This window comes from Octopus bimaculoides, chromosome 5 (assembly GCF_001194135.2).
Source record: "Octopus bimaculoides isolate UCB-OBI-ISO-001 chromosome 5, ASM119413v2, whole genome shotgun sequence".
Classification (NCBI taxonomy): Eukaryota; Metazoa; Mollusca; class Cephalopoda; order Octopoda; family Octopodidae; genus Octopus; species Octopus bimaculoides.
Window position 1 is genome coordinate 11,387,251 of NC_068985.1, and position 18,722 is coordinate 11,405,972.

General features: G+C 35.1%; 1 protein-coding gene across 6 annotated transcripts in view; it reads right to left on the minus strand.

Moving 5' to 3' along the window:
• The window catches only part of LOC106884362 (uncharacterized), a 337,312-nt gene that overhangs the window by 82,802 nt on the left and 235,788 nt on the right, over positions 1-18,722 (minus strand). Inside the window, exon 2 of one of the 6 annotated variants that reach the window (XM_052968139.1) lies at positions 1,370-1,504. The exons of the other annotated variants lie outside the window; for them this stretch is intronic. Within the exon in view, the coding sequence (XP_052824099.1) occupies positions 1,370-1,376 (7 nt within the window). The 5' untranslated portion in view covers positions 1,377-1,504. The remainder of the gene's footprint in view (positions 1-1,369; positions 1,505-18,722) is intronic. 6 annotated transcript variants of the gene reach the window in all.

The following is an 18,722-nucleotide window of genomic DNA, read 5'->3' on the forward strand; positions in this document are numbered from 1 at the left end:
TATATATATATATATATATATGTAGATATACACACACCAACATATGTATCTATCTAGGCAATTTAAATATATGCATGTATAAACGTACGCCATTTATGCACACTAAGTAACGATAAGTACGCATGTATGTATGTATGTATGTATGTATGCAGAACACAAATTTTGGCGAAATTGTTACGTAGGAATTTTTCGACATTGATTTCTAAACCCCACTTTCGATCAGTGCTCCGTAAGATACTGTAAAATAGTTGGTTCCCTATGTATGACGAATTAGAGTATGAATATTTTCTTTACAATTAATGTACTTTGATAATTGTATTCAAACGTATGTGTGTATGTATCTATTTAACTGTATTAAATATATACGTATGTTTGTGGGCATCTACATTTATTAGTTTGACTGTGTTTAAATGGATATTGTAAATGTGTGTGTATATATGCTCGTAACTATGTATGTATATATGTATGTATGTATCTATCTATGTATCTACCAATCTATCCATATATATATATATAGATAGATTCGTGTATTTCTCTGTGTTTGTGTATGTGTGTGTGTGTACATATACAGAGAGATAGATAGATATTCATGTATGCATGTGAATCTTTCTCTCCATTTCTCTGTCTTACTATCAGCGTCACACGTTTCAGAAATGTATATGTTCCCTTATATGTGTTACTTTGCTCCGCCTGGACGTGTGTTTTGTGAATAATACTAGATATGGCTATTTCAGGAAGAATAAGCTATTACAAAGCGCGCAATATATATATATATATATATATATATATATATTATTGAGAGAATTAAAATCTGTCGATTCTTTATACGGTTGAAACAAGTTGGTCACTATGAACAACTGGTCTTTCTATTCCTTCAATAAATTATATATGCTTTACACAAGTTCCGCGTAGAAGCCGTATTACGTATTATACTAGTAACAATTATCCATAACTATAGAAATGTGCTCCCGTCGATATGTTTGTTAGACAATACAGTAGGCAGGTAGTTACATATTATTTATATAACACTTTTATTTGGGGGGATTATTCAAATAGTATACTCCGATTTATACATTTTTGAAAATCGTTGCCATAATTTAAAATTGAGGCTGATGCTCGATAGATTTTACAGCACATAACGTTGACTAATACAAAGCGGTGAAAAGTGTAATAAACGCGTGTTTATATATGAGTCTGTGTGTATATATTCATGTACATGTCAGCGTCAGCGTTGTGTATATATGTATATGTAAACAAATGTGTCTGTACAGTGCCATTCAAATTTGACCCCGTTATACATCTAGGTGGAAAATTTTAACGATTCACTCCCATCACGGACTAATACAATTAATAGAAACAAATGACTGACCTTTCATTAGTGGAGTTAGTTGTCAATAAGAGATCAGATTTGTTCTTCTCATTAAATAGCAGAAGTACCTCATCAGGTGCGCGATCTTCGTACGATTTCCAAGAAAAGCGATACAAGATATCGAAAACTTATGAACTGAAAATATTTCAAAAATGATTTTTCTATTCATTTATAAGTATCAAAATCTCCACATATTTTACTGAAAGTTATTAGTTGATAAAATTGTCTGCAGTATTCATCTGGTACACATTAACCAGAGAGGACGCGTCAGTCTTATAGTAAACCTTACCGAGATCTGAAATTTCGATGTATAAGACCGCATCTACATAGATATATACACGCATGTATACAAACACATATATGTATATAAGTATGTATGCATGTACGCACATATATATATACATACATATATACACATACATATATACATATATATTTCTGTAAGTATGTATGTGTGTGTGTACGTATGTGTTTGTTTTTGTATTTATCCTTGGATCTTGCAGAATATGCTCCGGGATATTACACATTGGCTATTTATATCCATTGCATATATTATTATAATTTCAACTGAAAATGGTCTTCAGTTTTGGATCTTCGTTTTCATGAGTGTGTATGTGTGAATGATGACAATGTGCTTGCATCGTTGAGTGTGTGTGAGAGTGTGTGTTTGTGTTTGTGTGTGGGTGTCCATTCTTTCGTTCTCTAATTCATTATCACCGCCAAATCAATGCGAAGTCCATGTGATTTTGTTTTTCACATACAAACACTAAGAAAAACAAGCATCCTAACCAAAGAGAGAAAGGCAGAGGGATAGTAACAATGGAGATGCGTTTGTTCTCCTACCCTTTCTCCTCCGCTCACCCATCACCTCTTTCTCTCTTTCACACTCCCCCTCTCTCTCTCTTTGTTCTTCCTTTACCCTCGCGTGCTATCTGTTCCTCTCCCTCTCCACGATGTAATTTTTTCACATACAGTTTCTACTCTCGCTCTGTCCCACTCTTTCCCTCTGCTTTATAGTATAGAAGCTGAATCGAAGTCTCAGACTTATGAGTCATCGGAACCGGGAGATAAATAACGTAAAACTCGATGCTGCGATTGACCAGAATGCAGATTGTTAAAGATCTCTTTAACCTTTTATGGAAATTAACCGATAAAATGTATGCAACATTTTAATATTTAAATTATGCTGATTTTAACTGAAACAGCTCATGCTGTACAATTTCTACTTCGGTGAGGCTGATAAAAAAAACTTTTGGCAGGCCAGTTGTTTGTTATGCTGTCATAACTGTTTAGCCCTAGGTTACTCCCGATGGAGTAGGCAGTTCCAATATCGAAGCCATGTTTTTAGATCTCGTATAACTCTATCTTCGGATATGAGAAATGTTCATGCGACTAAAATGTGTAATCGAGTTTTAATATATACAAAGACAGATTTGGAGAAATTGAGGTAAATTTGACTGCTCTTTTCAGCAGTTCTAACCGCCATATCTACTCCAAGGATCGTTTTAGCGCATATATGCATGTATGTATATATGTATGTATTTATGCGTGTGTCGATTTAAGTATGAACGTATGTATGTAGGTATGTAAGTATGTATGTATGTATGTATATATATATATATATATATATATATATATATATATATATATATAGGCACAGGAGTGGCTGTGTAGTAGGCAGCTTGCCTGCCATCCACATGGTTCCGGGTTCATTTCCACTGCGTGGCACCTAGAACAAGTGTCTTCTATTATAGCCTCGGGCCAACCAAAGCCTTATGAGTGGATTTGGTTGACGGAAACTGAAGTCCATTGTGTTTATAAGTATATATGCGTGTGTGTATATATTGGTGTGTCTGTATTTGCCCCCCCCCTATCGCTTGACAACCTATGTTGGCGTCTTAATGTCCCCGTAACTTTAGCGGCTCGGCATAAGTCACCGATGGAATAAAGTACTAGGCTTACAAAGAATACGTCTCGGGGTCGATTGATTAGTTCGACTAAAAGGCGGTGCTCCAGCATGATTGAAGCAAGTAAAAATAATAATAAATGTATATATTGCTTTCAAACAATTTTGCCAGACACCAGTTCTAAGAATGACAGCTATAATAAATTCCATTCTACTCAGATACGAGAACAGCGCGAATGTCAGGACGTGACATATACTCATCTCTTATAAGTACTCGGTTGAAATTGCTCAGAGCCATTGTTTTATCCGTTGAATATAGCGTATGTTTCAGTTTTAAAGCTAAGAAAACCTGCCGTTGAAACACGTAAATTTTACATTGTCAGGAAGTTCCTGATAGTCTTCGCTGGCAAAATGAAATGTTTCATTGTTAATTTCCAGTATAAGCGATACCAATTTCTTATTTTGCCACCTTGTGAAAAGAACTGAAATATTAAGCTCTCCACATATCGTTGAACTTAATAATGCATGAGCTGATGTAACAAAATATGATAGTGACTCAAAAACAGTAACATGCGAATCCTTGCAAATATTATATACGGTTTTCGAAGACGAATCATTTCATTGACTGTAGAATATCAATCAAGCAAAAAGTGAATTAAAAAAGACGCAAGTTATCTACAAATGTTGACGGAGATACAACGACGGTACATTTTCATATTCACCTATTTGAGATATAGTGTCTAACGCATTAATGAATAATCTCTGAGCGCACACACATACACACACACACACACACATCCAATCCTTTCTATGACTGTCGCATAATTTATAGAACATCTCAGATTCAGTGGACTATTCGAAAGCGACAATAAACAGAGTCACATGTGCCATAGGCTTTAATTAATGGTAGATATTGTAAAGTTGTACGCTTTTCAATAAATGATTCAGAAGTATCATCACTGAAGCCTTCTACCTACGGCAAACGTGGAATACACAAATAACGATGGACAGTGCAAAAATGTACTTTGTGATTAAGAGAAGGAAGAACAAAATGGTTTTAATGCATTTTATTCACTGAGTGGAATCTGTATTATTCAGGCAGGATGTCAATTTTCTTGGGAAGAATGAATAAAATAATTAAATTGACTCGGGCATTATGCGTTCATTTTATCTATTCTAGAACGATGAAAGAGAAACAGTGCCCTCAAGTTAGTAAACTTAGTAAATTCACCCAATCGGTGGGATTGTATGACTGCATGACATTCATAACCTGTTGCAGATCACTAGCGAAATAAATGAAGAAAGATAACTGTTACTAAGTAATTAAATAGATTCGTGAATATATGTCGTACCTGGGCGAGCATTGGGTTGATTAAAGACTGAAATGAATGTTATGAATTTATCATATCTTTGATATATTGAATATCGTTAGTTCATCCAGTATTATTAATGTAAATAGGACCATTGCTTCGAATCCATTTGGAGATAATTTGGGCTCCAACAGAAAAACAAAAGAGCAAAATATAAAATATAGAATATAAAATATAATTTAATTCCTACGCTATTTATGTTACAGGAAAAAAAAATGAAATTCTTTTTCCAATTAAACTAATTATATTTATTCTTTTCTATTCTAGGCACAAGGCCCGAAATTTCGGAGAAGGGGTCAGGCGATTAGATCGACCCCAGTACACAACTGGTGCTTAATTTATCGACCTCGAAAGGATGAAAGACAAAGTCGACCTCGGAAGAATTAGAGCTCAGAACATAAGACAGACGAAATACCGCTAAGCATTTCGCCCGGACTGCTAACGTTTCTTATGTCTTTATTGCCCAAAAGGGGGCTAAACATAGAGGGGACAAACAAGGACAGACAAAGGGATTAAGTCGATTACATCGACTCCAGTGCGTAACTGGTACTTATTTAATCGACCCCGAACGGATGAAAGGCAAAGTCGACCTCGACGGAATTTGAACTCAGAACGTAAAGCCAGACGAAATACTGCTAAGCATTTCGTCCGGCGTGCCAACGTTTCTGCCAGCTCGCCGCCTTAAATAAATTTATTCTAATCAGTGAATTTGTCCTACTGATCATTACAGTATTTAGACTAAATGTTGTTTATTTTTCTTTCCTGTACAATTTCATAACAGCTGACATTACATACGATGTTTTCCTTCGAAAGATATACACCTATGCATAATTTCAGCTTTGTAATTGCAAAACTAACGTCTATAGATGGATCACCCATTCACCGATCTCTCCATTAATAAACACACACACACACATACATATATATATATATATCTTGCATACATACATGTACAAATCCAAACCTACTTATGAACAACTATGTATACAAAAGCAGACGTATCTTTCTTGTTGAATTCTGCAATAATCAGACAAAGGAGATCATAAATTTTGCATGGAATTCAGGCGACTCCGGGGTCTTATGACTGACGCGCTTTCTAATAAGTATCCCTTCACATCATGGGGGTGCTTGGAGGATGACACACTCCTCTCATAGAATGTTGTGACATAGTAATCCCGGGACACTGATTTCAAATCTCGCCGAAGTCAGCATTATCTTTTTTTTAATATTTTATATTTCCGTGGACAATAAAAACTGGACCAGTGAAGCAATGTTGTCGATCCTTCTTCTCTGGCACCTTGTACTCTTCGATCACTCAGTATTGAACGTAAATATATATATATATATGTGTGTGTGTGTGTGTGTGTGTGTGTGTGTGTGTAAACTAAATGAGAGGGAGGAGTACTGCATTATGAATATGGTCATCACTTTATAAGCTGGTAAAATGTGATTTGAAAGAGTTTGGCTGCTATTTCTAACAAGATAAATAACTGCATATAAGTCTCTCATTAACAATCGCATAAAGTACATGACCCTCTTAGACAATAAATGTCTGGTTTCTAAACCTGAATAACTTAACAATAATTGAACGAGATATATCTTAAGTTTTGTATTAAAAACCAAATTAAAAAATAGTGGATAATCATTAAGTATTATACATTTAATTTCCCAATTCAATTTTTCTACTAGTTTTAATAATAACCTATGAACGAGGACTCTGAACTCCCGATAGAATGAAGGTGTTATTCTAAATAACATTATTACACTCTGTCACCATTTCTCCAAGATATAGATAAGAAATTACAAAAGACGCAGTAGCAACAAACATATGCGTGGGTTTCACTAAAGATTCTGCAAAATTCTTTAAACTTTTCTTATATTTTTAATCATTGTGAAGATGTTTATAATTAATCTACAAGCTTATTTCAATTAGTACATCAAGAGAAAGGAGAGTGTGAAAATGTGTATAGCTATGTGTGTGTATATATATATATATATATATATATATATATATATATAGACACACGTGTGGGTGTATGTATGTCTGTGTATGTATAGTTTGATTTATGAAGATTTGAAGTTGATACAAACAACTTAGTGTTGTTTAAGAATATTCGTGATTCTCGATGTAAACATGTTATCGTAAACTTAAATATACATTGGTGTCTTAAAGTGCTTTGCCTTGGCTGAAATCCTACAATGGAGCAATATAAACGCAGTATTTATTCAGACCCAAGTTTGCATTCATCAATGAGATGTATGACGAGACAATCGAGTCTCTTTGAAGAGAGTCTTGGAATATAGCATTCAACGTGTGCGATTTGACTAGGATTTGAGGCAGATATCGTTTTTGTATTTCTTTCAGGACACGTGGTCACGTAGCAGCTCCCACATTGGCTCGTGAACTATAGCCTAATGTATTTCAGCTGCTGTGTACTCTTATTTTTTTTACTCTTTTAGTTGTTTCAGTCATTTGACTGCGGCCATAGATAATTGTATTTTATCTTTTTCTGCTATCTTTTACTTGATTTCAGTCCTTAAACTGCGACCATGCTGGGGCACTACCTTGAAAGTTTTATTTGAACAAATTAGCCCCCAAACTGTTTTTTTTTTCTCAATAATAAGCACGTATGGTACTTGTTCAACCAGTTGCTTCCTACCGAATCACTAATTTTACAGGGACGTAAACAAACCAGCACTGGTTGTCATGCGGTGATGGAAGACAAACAAAAACACAAGGACACACACACACAAACTGGGTGGCCTTCTTTCAATTTCCGTCTACTAATTCAACTTATAAAACTTTACCTGGCCCTGTGCTGTGATATAAGACACTAAACTCAGAACTACGTTGTTGCAAGCAAACGTCTTACCACACAGCCACTCCTGTGCCTACATCGAACTTTATCAAACTTTAATATATTTGATTCTGATGTGTTTACATTAAATTCAGATATTGTTTCCCAAGCATTAACCCATAACTAAAAATATTAAAGGGAGAGTTTAGTCGATTAAATCGAACCAAGTTGTACCCAGTTATTAGAAATGCCATTTACATCGTAAGAATTTGCAAAAAACGATGTCCAATATTTCAGCCTGACAGTCATAACATTTCTAACTTGGGATGTAATCCATTGAGAGTGAAACTATTGCAAGCATGTCAGTAGTGAGACTCTGGGATGTTTTAAGCGATACATGGACATCGGACAATAATTTATCCTTACGATTATCGAAAATATTCATGTAAATTTAAAGTTCTTGCATACTCGAAAGTTGAACTCCGTTAACAAGAACATTATAGCCATTAATATTTCGACATACCCGCTTAAAATATCTTGGAAATCACGAGGTGAAGTCGCTTAAATTCACCCATATACTTGACCAGTTCACATTTCACTATTCCAGGAGAGATCCAGGACAAATTTCATTCTGATGTAATTTTAATTGAGAATATATTTAAGTGTGTTTTTGTTTTCTTTATTGGTTTCCAATTATGGCACAAGGCCAGCAATTACGGAGAAAGGACAAGTCGATTACATCGACCCCAGTGTTCAACTGGTACTTATTTTATCGACCTCGAATGGATGAATGGCAAAGTCAACCTCGACAGAATTTGAAATCAGAACATAAGACGGATGAAATGCCGCTAAGCAATTTGTCTTGCCTGCTAACTATTCTTCCAACTCACCGCTACTTTATATATTGAATTATAATATCTACTACTTCTAAAAGTCTATGAAACCGTGTAAGGTTAACCTGGGAAGTTACACAAAATCTCACCACAAAAATATAGCACTTATCTTCATATAATTACGAATAGAGCTTTTTTTTATGTGAGCACAAAGAATGAGAATACAACTTGACGTAGAATATAACACTTGAATGAAATGCAGATATTTTCAGTCACGTCGTAGATGGTAATATGATATTATATAAGGATTTCGATAAATATGAAATTGATACACCACAAAACCATGTTACTTATTGAAAAATAACATTTTACGTATATAGAAGCAATAGTAAGTTTTCTGAAATTGTTCGTTATCTCTTGAATGACTTCGTTGGGTTGCATTTCTGCTTAAATTAAATAACGTATACTCAGATTTATAGGACAAGGGTGTTGAATTTATGGCAAAATATATCTCCTTATTTATTAACGCAAATATTGATTCAGTAATATTTAAGACATCCTTATTTTTTGTTCTTTTATGGGATCGCTTTTGGGTTTGGGAAAGAGAAAAGAAGAAATAGAACGTGAATATGTATGAATGAGTAAATGGTATGAATTTTTTTTTTATCGCTATATTATATCGGAAATAAAGAAAATGTCGAAAAGAGAAGAAGACTTGGCACAAGCTGCTTCCGCATAAAGAAAATCAGTCAAATATTTATACTACTGAATCAGGTGGTAATGTTAAACTATGTGACAGGCACTTTCACCATTGATGCAACGGCTCAGTTGTAGAAACGGCTGCTCCGGCACTTATCTGAGTAGATCAAGAAGTGTAAAATGAAGTAGCTCGCAGAGAGACCCAACCGTAGTCCTATTCTAGAAATTGAAACTATGGAATTAAGATTGATAGCCCAACGCGATAATTGTTAGCTGGGCGTCTTTACGTTATATAAAGATTGGTTACAGATAATAATGCTGTAATGCTAATATACTCCAAATCGTGTTCCGCTTTACTTAATGTCGGAAACTACAGGTGGGAGGAGACTTGGATTTTCTTGTATTATATTAAACCTATGCAAGTCGACACAAATTTCTAGTCTATGTTCTTCAGTGATTCATTAACTTCAGAGAGATGAAGGGCAACGTTGATGTAAGCAGAAGCAATCTCAGAACATAAATACAGGAACAATTATTGCAAAACATTTGTCTTTCAATACTGCGCTGATTCCTGCAATCTATTGTCTGCAATGATAAACGATTATATAACCATACGCTCATTGGAGGTAGCCGATATGGAATGACACACACACACACATAATTCACTTCCATTCTCAAATTGCAAAATAATAATATTAGATTCGTACATGAAACCAACAAAACAAGTTCTACTGTCAGTTATTTTTTGAACATCTATAAATGTCCAGATCTTATGCTATTCAATCCTTGGAACGGTAACTAAAGAATTTACAGATATATTCCAAAAATGTTAACAGATCAGAATTTAAGCCAAAACATACAATATATAAACAACTTTAAGAAAAATGAAAAGAAGCACAACTAGAAAGCAAAAAAGAATAGAATGTGTAACAATAAAGAAAACGGTTCGCAAAAGAATCTGAAATAATAAAATCATAAGCGATATCTGCAGAAACAATAAGAAGGGAGAGAAAAATATTAAGTATAAAAAGAAAACTCGATGAAAAAATATAACAAAGAAAAAATCAGGAAGCATAAGCTAATGGTTTGATGGTGGGTGTGGGGCCGGGAAATTATTTCGCCAGAAAACACAAGAAGAGTGTGAATTGGTTACTATAAACAAATTTAAGTATAAAAACAATAGTTGATATGTGTGTGTAGGGGTAGATGTTTTGAGATATACATAGCCGATAGGGAGACTGGGAGTGGAGCTGGTTATATTTAAATATTTAGGAAGATGAGAGTGAGTGTGTATGTGAGCGGACGTATATATATATATATGTGTGTGTGTGTATACGTACACACACACACACACACATCTATATATATATAGATAGATAGATAAATGCAAATACTAAATATATTCAGAAGATAAACACATATGTACACGCATATAGATATTTATATATATATTGACAAATAAATCTAGATTTACATGAAGTATAAAAATATATACACACGTCTGTATATGTTTATCTCATACAATAATAAGTGTGTATGTGTTTGCGTGCGCGCGCGCGTGTGTATTACATATGTTAGTGTGTGTATGTGTGTATATACTCTGTATTTGACTATGTGTTTGCACCGTGATCATACAATCCTTAGCTCACAAAATATACATGCGATTGCCCCAGAAGCTGATTGTATCATAAACATTTTGATGTGTCGGACAGTTTTTCTTTACATTTATTTATTTATTTGATCGTATTTCTTCTTTCGCTATTTCTCCCAACCAAAATCTCCTCTAATTTATGAAAAGAGGGAACAAAAACATCGTCGTTTGTACGACACAGTTTATTGTATAGCATTAACATCCCTATATTAATTCCTCATTAACATCCATTAAGAGAAATAAATCTAGCAAACACTGAGCAATATCTATAAAGAAAGTAGGAATTCCTAAATTTTCTCTGAAATCGTGAAACTTCATTCCGGTAGGGTGCGGGGCAATTGCTTTTCAGGATAAAGATTGCGGATGTGGACAGTCAGAATAGAAAAAAACACATGAACAAATAAATGAAGGAAAACATATAAAACGACTTTGTTATAGATTCTAACCTGAAAAAAGCGGGAGTATTGTGTAATACTGCTCCCATTCATTGCATGCAAGGATAACAGGATAGAGAACGTGTTGTTGCAATTGTGGTGGTTGTATTTGCTGCTGGTTTTGTTCGTTAGTCTCAGATCAGAACTTAACGGATACATGTATAGTTAAAGGTATTGCCATCGTGAACTTTCTCTTTTTAGCCTGTTATGTATGCAAGACTACATTACAAATTGTCTATTTCCTTTGTTTTTAAATGAAAATGAAAAAGCAAGATGTCGGTGTATAGGAACCATTTGCGAATCTCCGAGGCAATGATTGAAAGCAGCCAAGTGAGTTATTCTTATATCTTTGAAACAGGGGACACTGTTGAGAATGCACATAATTCTTCCGAGTTCGCAGTAAAACAGATGACAATTGACCATCGAAGTACAGAAACAAAGCTTTCGACGATTTTCCGCCATAGATTCCGTCATTCAAATTTTACTCATGATATTTGAGTCAAACTAATGCTGTGCATAGCAGACGATCACTCGAAGGATATCCCAAATTGAACGGACACAAAACCACACACCAAGGCCTTAAATCAGATATCTTGTTCTCATTTAATAAACAGTTAAAATGATCCCAAGTAGGTCTTCATATGTTCTTTTTTTTTTGTTTTTTACATGTTCCGAGTATTTTAAGTTGTTACAAGATAGTATGATATAGTGGTCATCTTCCTTTAAATTAGGGAATGGTAAATATTTAAAATCCGCTGTGTAATGTCGCACTAAAATTCTATGCATGCGGAAATAAAACTTAAACGACATGAATAGACATCTGAAATGGTATCAGAGTTCTGAATGTGTTAAATCATAGATCCTCTTGTGCTGATGTCAAACAGTATAAGAGAAGACAGCGACGTTAAGATTAACAACAATAATTAACGATTATTTAATCACAGAACGCTGCGTGAGGAGACTAGATACTATAGGGACGAACCTTAGACCAATCATAATCACTGATAGCTAATTTAATGTAGTGCACCCGATATTGTAATCAATACTGCTTGTTGTCAAAGTATATCGTTAATTAATTATCTGTCTATATATACCTAAATGAAACGGAAAAGTGGAAAAGTAATCGAAAGTGTAAAGATCCAGAGCAGTGATGCTCAACAGGGATCCGCATAAACATTGGTGGAGGACCATATAATATATTGTTGCTGAAGTTTGTATTCAATAAATTTGTAATTTGCTACAATAAACAACATATTTTAACAATTTCTTTTATACAATTTCTAATTAGTCGTGGCTGGGGTCAGTCATACTGCCTTAATATCTAACACACTCATCGGTTCAATTTCCAAGAATTGATGTTGTTTTTGCAACCTTGTCAATGGATATTGAGAGTCAACAATGAATTGAACTGGTGAGTGTGTTAGATATTGAGGCAGTGTTACCCTCCCTACACACAACAAAAATTTACATTATAATATACATTATTTACAGTTGACGGATATTTGTCCTCATCTTGTTTGTTGTTAAAACAACGTTTCGGCTGATATACCCTCCAGCCTTGATCAGCTGTCTTGAGGAAATTTCGAACATGGGTTCTCGTTCCTAAGGTATTCTTCGATGTTGTTATTATTATTGTTATCATCATCATTATTATTATTATTATTATTATTATTATTATTATTATTATTGTTGTTGTTGTTGTTATTCGAGTCACTGCTTGGAATCGAACGTGGAATCTTGGGGTTAGTAGCCCGCGTTCTTAACCACTACGCCATACGCCCGCGGACATTTCCCCAAGACACCTGAAGAAGGCTGGAGAGTACATCAGCCGGAACGTTGTGTTAACAACAAACAAGATGAGGACAAATATCCGTCGAATGTAAATAATAATGCAAATAATGTACATAATTCCTCATCTCTAAATATAGAACTGTACAACAAAAATTTGTTTCAGCACACGAATTCACATAAAGAATTTTACAGACTTCATACAAAAACGAACTAATAATATTTAATTATAAAAATACAATAACATTTTTTTCTTTTAATAGTTCACATGGCTACCAGTGTCCAGCAGAGCAAAATGGGAAGCAAGGGGATCCATAGGCAAAGAGTGGTTAAGAACCACAGATCTAGAGAAAGAAAGGAAAATCAAGCCGTGTTGACTGACAACCGGAAAGATTCTACCTGAGAATGGTCTAAAAAAACTGAAACTTGCAGACAGATACACGACACAAACGCAATGACAGGTGGGGATACACGACATATATATTGTGGCACTCTGACTGTTACGACGCCACGGGTTCCTATTGATCCGATAAACGGAACAGCCTCCTCGTGAAATTAACGTGCAAGTGGTTGAGCACTCCACAGACAAGTGGACCTTTAACGTAGTTCTCGGAGAGATTCAGCGTGACAAAGTGTGACAAGGCTGGCCCCTTTGAAATACAGGTACAACAGAAAGAGTGAGAGCAAGTTGTGGTGAAGGAGTACAGTAAGGTTCGCCACCACCTTCTGCCGGAGCCTCGTGGAGGTTTAGATGTTTTCGCTCAATAAACACTGACAACGCCCGGTTTGGGAATCGAAATCGCGATCCTAGGACCGCTAGTCCGCTGCCCTAACCACTGGGCCATTGCACCTCCACATATATATATTGTAAATACAGTCCAAAACACAAAACTCTACTAGAGAGGTGTGTTTAAGTCCCGTAGTTCTGCAGTGAAATAATTAAAGAAAAAAGAGAATACATAACTGTACAACAACAACAATAATAATAATAATGAAGATGATGATCATTATCATCATCATGATCGTGATTATGGTAACAGGAATAATAATTTCTACCAAAGGCACAGAGTCGATTTCATTGACCCCTATGCTCAACTGGTCCTTAATTCGTTGAACCCAGAAAGATGAAAAGCAAGCGCACAAAGTAAACAGTGGTAAGAAATGACGCTAAGCATTTTGAGCAACGCGCTAATAGTATTAAGTAGTAGTAGTAGTAGTAGTAGTAGTAGTAGTAATAGTAGTAGTTTCTGTTGTCTCTAGAATCCAGCGGAGGAGAGTAACGCGTAAACCTTACAAGATAACAGACGTAATTATGATAACAATTGTGAAGATAATGACATCATCAATAACAACAACAACAAAAATAAATAAACAAAAAATAAAATAAAATTAATAGTAATAAGATGAAGAAGGAGAAGAAAAATCGAGGAGAAAAAAATCAACAAAGAAAACAAAAAATCAATATTAACATGAAAGGAAACGGTATTAAAAGATAGTAGATTTTTAAATTTAGGTTTACGATCATCAACTTCATCACTATTATTATTATCATTATCATTATTATTATTATTATTATTATTATTATTATTTCTCTTTAGGACAAACAGCAAGTTAGTAAATGTGACAAATACGAAGAAATATCCTCACTGCGTTCATTAAAGGCGTTTTAGTCCATAGTAGAGCTCACGTTTCTGATTTCCATCTGAGTAAAATATGTAGGTTGAATCAGAGCAACAGAATGCATAGTGGAACCGAACATTGAGACACGTGCAGAGTTGTAGATGAATATACGCTTGTATGTGTTTCTGCCTACATATATATGTATTTATATGTAATACTATGGTGAAACGGAAGATGCAGAAGGAGATGAATGAACAGCGTAGAGTGGTGGCGCTCTTAATTGGTTTGCTGGTTGGCTGTTTCATACAATGGCTGGCTGGCTGGCTGGCTGGTGGGTTGGATGGTTGAATGAATGGATGGAGGGATGCTTGAATGTTTAAATGTTTGGTCGGATGGAAAGATGGATGGATGGATGGTGGGTGGTTGATAACCAGTAGTCTAGCTGTGTGGCTAGCAGTAAAAAAATGTGTATAATTGCTTTGCTAAAGTAGTCAGAGTGGAAGGCTTCGTAGAAGCGAAGCATTTGGACAGGCAGAGGAATGAGTGGATGAGATTTTTAGAATGCATTTTTGGTAAAAATAGTTCTGCAGGGTGTGGGTATGAATGGCAATGGATATCGAGATCGAGTAGAGTTTAAGGATTGCTTGTATAATTAAATTTAGAAAGCCCGGTCTCATTCAAACGGAAATATTGTTTATCTTTTACCATTCACTTGTTTCAGTCATTGGACTGCAGCCATGCTGGGGCACCACCTTTTTAGTCGCATGTATCGACACCTGTACTTATTTTTAAAGTGTAGTTCTTATTCTATCCGTTCCTTTTGCTAAGTCGCTAAGTTACGGGGATGTAAACACACCAGTACTGGTTGTCCAGCAGTGATGGGCGACAAACGCACATGCAAAGGCACGCACACACACACACACATTCGCGCGCGCGTAATGGCCCTCTTTCAGTTTCCCTCTACCAAATCCACACACAAGATTGTGCTCACCCCGAGCCTATGATACAAGGCACTTGCCCAAGGTGTCACGTAGTTGGATTGAACACAGAACTATGTGGTTCAGAAGCAAGCTTACCATATTGCCACGCCTGCATCTGTCTGTATGTTTGTATATATAACAAAAAAATATTGTTAATATTATTTCTTTACTGTCCACAAGGAGTTAAACATAGAGGGTACAAACAAGGGATTAAATCGATTACATCGACTCCAGTGCGTAACTGGGACTTAATTTATTGACCCCGAAAGGATGAACGGCAAAGTTGACCTCGGCGGAATTTGAACTCAGAACGTAGCGGCAGACGAAATACCGCTAAGCATTTCGCCCGGCGTGCTAACGTTTCTGCCGCTCGACGCTGTTAAGATTGTTAATATGTTGTAGGCTTGGAATCGGTACAGTGTATGCTTGAGTTTTATGCAAAGTGTCTTTTCTCTTAATGGAAAACAATGCCCAATTTATGAACGATTTGTCTTTGTATAGAGTGCTTTGAACATTCCTCAGAAAGATGGATATATGCGTAGTTTGTATCCTTGTATGCGACAGACAGTGTTTATATAAATGGAACTGTGATTTCCCCTCAAGATTGAAACAAATGCAACTATACCATTGCCTTGGTTTTTACTGATGACTGCTTGGTTCTCGTACATTTTTTTGTTATTTGATTGTCATTATTTATAGTTGGCACTATTCAGAGTCTGTCTAAAAGGTTAGAAAGTAATTGAATGGTGTCTTTTTCAGGTAAACTGGGGCACCAAATTGTGACACTTGCATTTCAGAAAAAATAAAAGAAAGACAACAAAAAAAATTAAATAACGAATGTAGTGACACAGTACATTTGAGGTTCCAAATTTGAGCTAATTACTGATTTTTATGGTTGTACGCAATCGGAGAACTCCTTTGAAAATATGTTTTATTGAGATATCAATTAAACGTTCCGGGGGGGGGGGGCAATTAAACAGGAGCAAGGTCTTTTGAAAGTAATGATGACGCAATGAGTGAAATGTTATAAATGTTTGAATATCAATCGATAGAAATATCGGTAGATTCCTGGATCAAAGAATATTTCATTGGATTAATGGAGGAACGGGAAAAAAATTAATTGTCGAACGGTTATTATCTGAATGTAAAGGTGCTTGAGGTGCACGAATGTTAAATGGTATTACGAATTAAGGTGAAAACTTCCGAGTGATTTAATATAATGGCCGGTCAGATACGTGCATAATGTTTATATAAAGAATTTATTAGGTACTTAATTATACAGAAGTGATGAAGGAGATATGCATAGATAAATAAATATATGCAATTAAATGGGGACTGTTAAAGGGATACAGTCTATAAGTGCGGCTAACAGCTTAAATAGCTCGTATTCAGTCAAGAATTAGATATTACATATATATACATGCATACATACATACATATATATATATATATATGTATATATATATATATATATTTATATATATATATAGGGAGAGAGAGAAAAAGGGATAGAGAGAAAGATAGGCAGATAAATAGATAGACAGATAGATTATTAATGTGCCTCTCTATCTGTCAATCAAAAGGATTGACAGACATGTTGATAGATAGGTAGACAAATACATAAGTTGGTAAATCGATAGAGAGATAGACAGAGAGACAGATGACAGATAGACGGACAGACATAGACAGATAGATAGATAGATAGATAGATAGATAGATAGATAGATAGATAGACATATATAGACAGATAGACAGACAGAGGGATAGAAAGGTAGTGAGATAGGATAAAATAGATAAAGAGTAAATGAGGTAGAGGGAGAGGGAGAAAGTAAGTGTGAGGGAGAGAGATAGAGAGATAGAATATGGCCTACAAAGAAAGATGTTACTTATATTTCTATAGTTTTTTTCGGGACCTGAAATGATAAACGACGCAAGGAATTTATATTTGCAAGTAAATGTATGTATGTATGTATGTATGTATATATGGATGGATGGAAGGGAGGGAAGTGGGAGAGTGGAGGGGAGGAAGGTGGGGGTAGGTAAGGGCTGGTTTATAAAGAGGTATGATTCGGGGCCGGGTATGTGCATGTATATAGAGCGACATGGTGACAAGAGTGTATGCAACAACTTGATTCGGAGAAAATTTAGTGAAACAGATGATATTAATATACACACAGATAGGCAGAGAGAGAGAGAGAGAGAGAGAGAGAGAGAGAGAGAGAGAGAGAGAGAGAGAGAGAGAGAGAGAGAGAGAGAGAGAGAGAAAGAGAGAGACATACATACGTATAGATAGATAGATAGATAGATAGATAGATAGAGTACACTGGTAAAGTGATACAGACAAACAGACAGATAGATTGATAGACAGACAGAGTGATAGATACGTAGGTAGATAGAACGATAGGAAAACGGATAGGTAGATATGTAGATAGATAGATAAAGTCAGAAATGTGTTCGGTAAGTAGCTACAAAACTAGGTAGGTGGAAGAGCATAGGGTATTATTCGGTTTGTAAAGCAGCGTTGCAAGGCGATGCATATAGTGAATGGGTTAGAAGAGAATTCGTAAACAAACAGATACATAAATAAGACAACAACTGTGATGATGGTAACAAAAAAGCAACAAGAACAAGTTAATAGTGTGTGAAAGTGAAAGTAAAAGTGGGTGTGCGTGCGTGTGTGTGTGTGTGTGTACGTGCACGTGGCAAAATGATAAGTTTAGTTTGATAGTAAGTTTGTATAGAGAGCAAAGCAACGAATTCACAGGTGGATGAGATGACGACGCGATGAATGAAAGAATTGATTTAGTTGGGAAGAAAAGAAAAGAAAAAAAAACAAACAAAACAAAGAAAAAGTACAACAAATTTAAAACGAATAAATAAATAATTGTGTTCTAAAAATAACGAAATCACTAAAATGAAATAACGGTAGGAAGAGAAAAGCAAAATAATACATTGTAAAATTACAAAAATACAAAAAGAAAACCGACATAAAAAGCAGGAGGAAAATATATAAGAAAAGAAGAAACAGAAAAAGTTCTTTCGGGTGGAATGTTGTGGAGAAATCACAGACAGAATTAACATGTGATCTTGGAATAATAATAATAATAATAATAATAAAATTCCATTTCGACTATAAACTGCAAAGCATCACTTCTCGTGCTCATTACCTTCACATCTCAAGTGAGTTCTATAAATAAGTATGCGCTATATATATATATATATATATATATATATATATATATATAAATAGATAGATATGCACACGTGCATACAT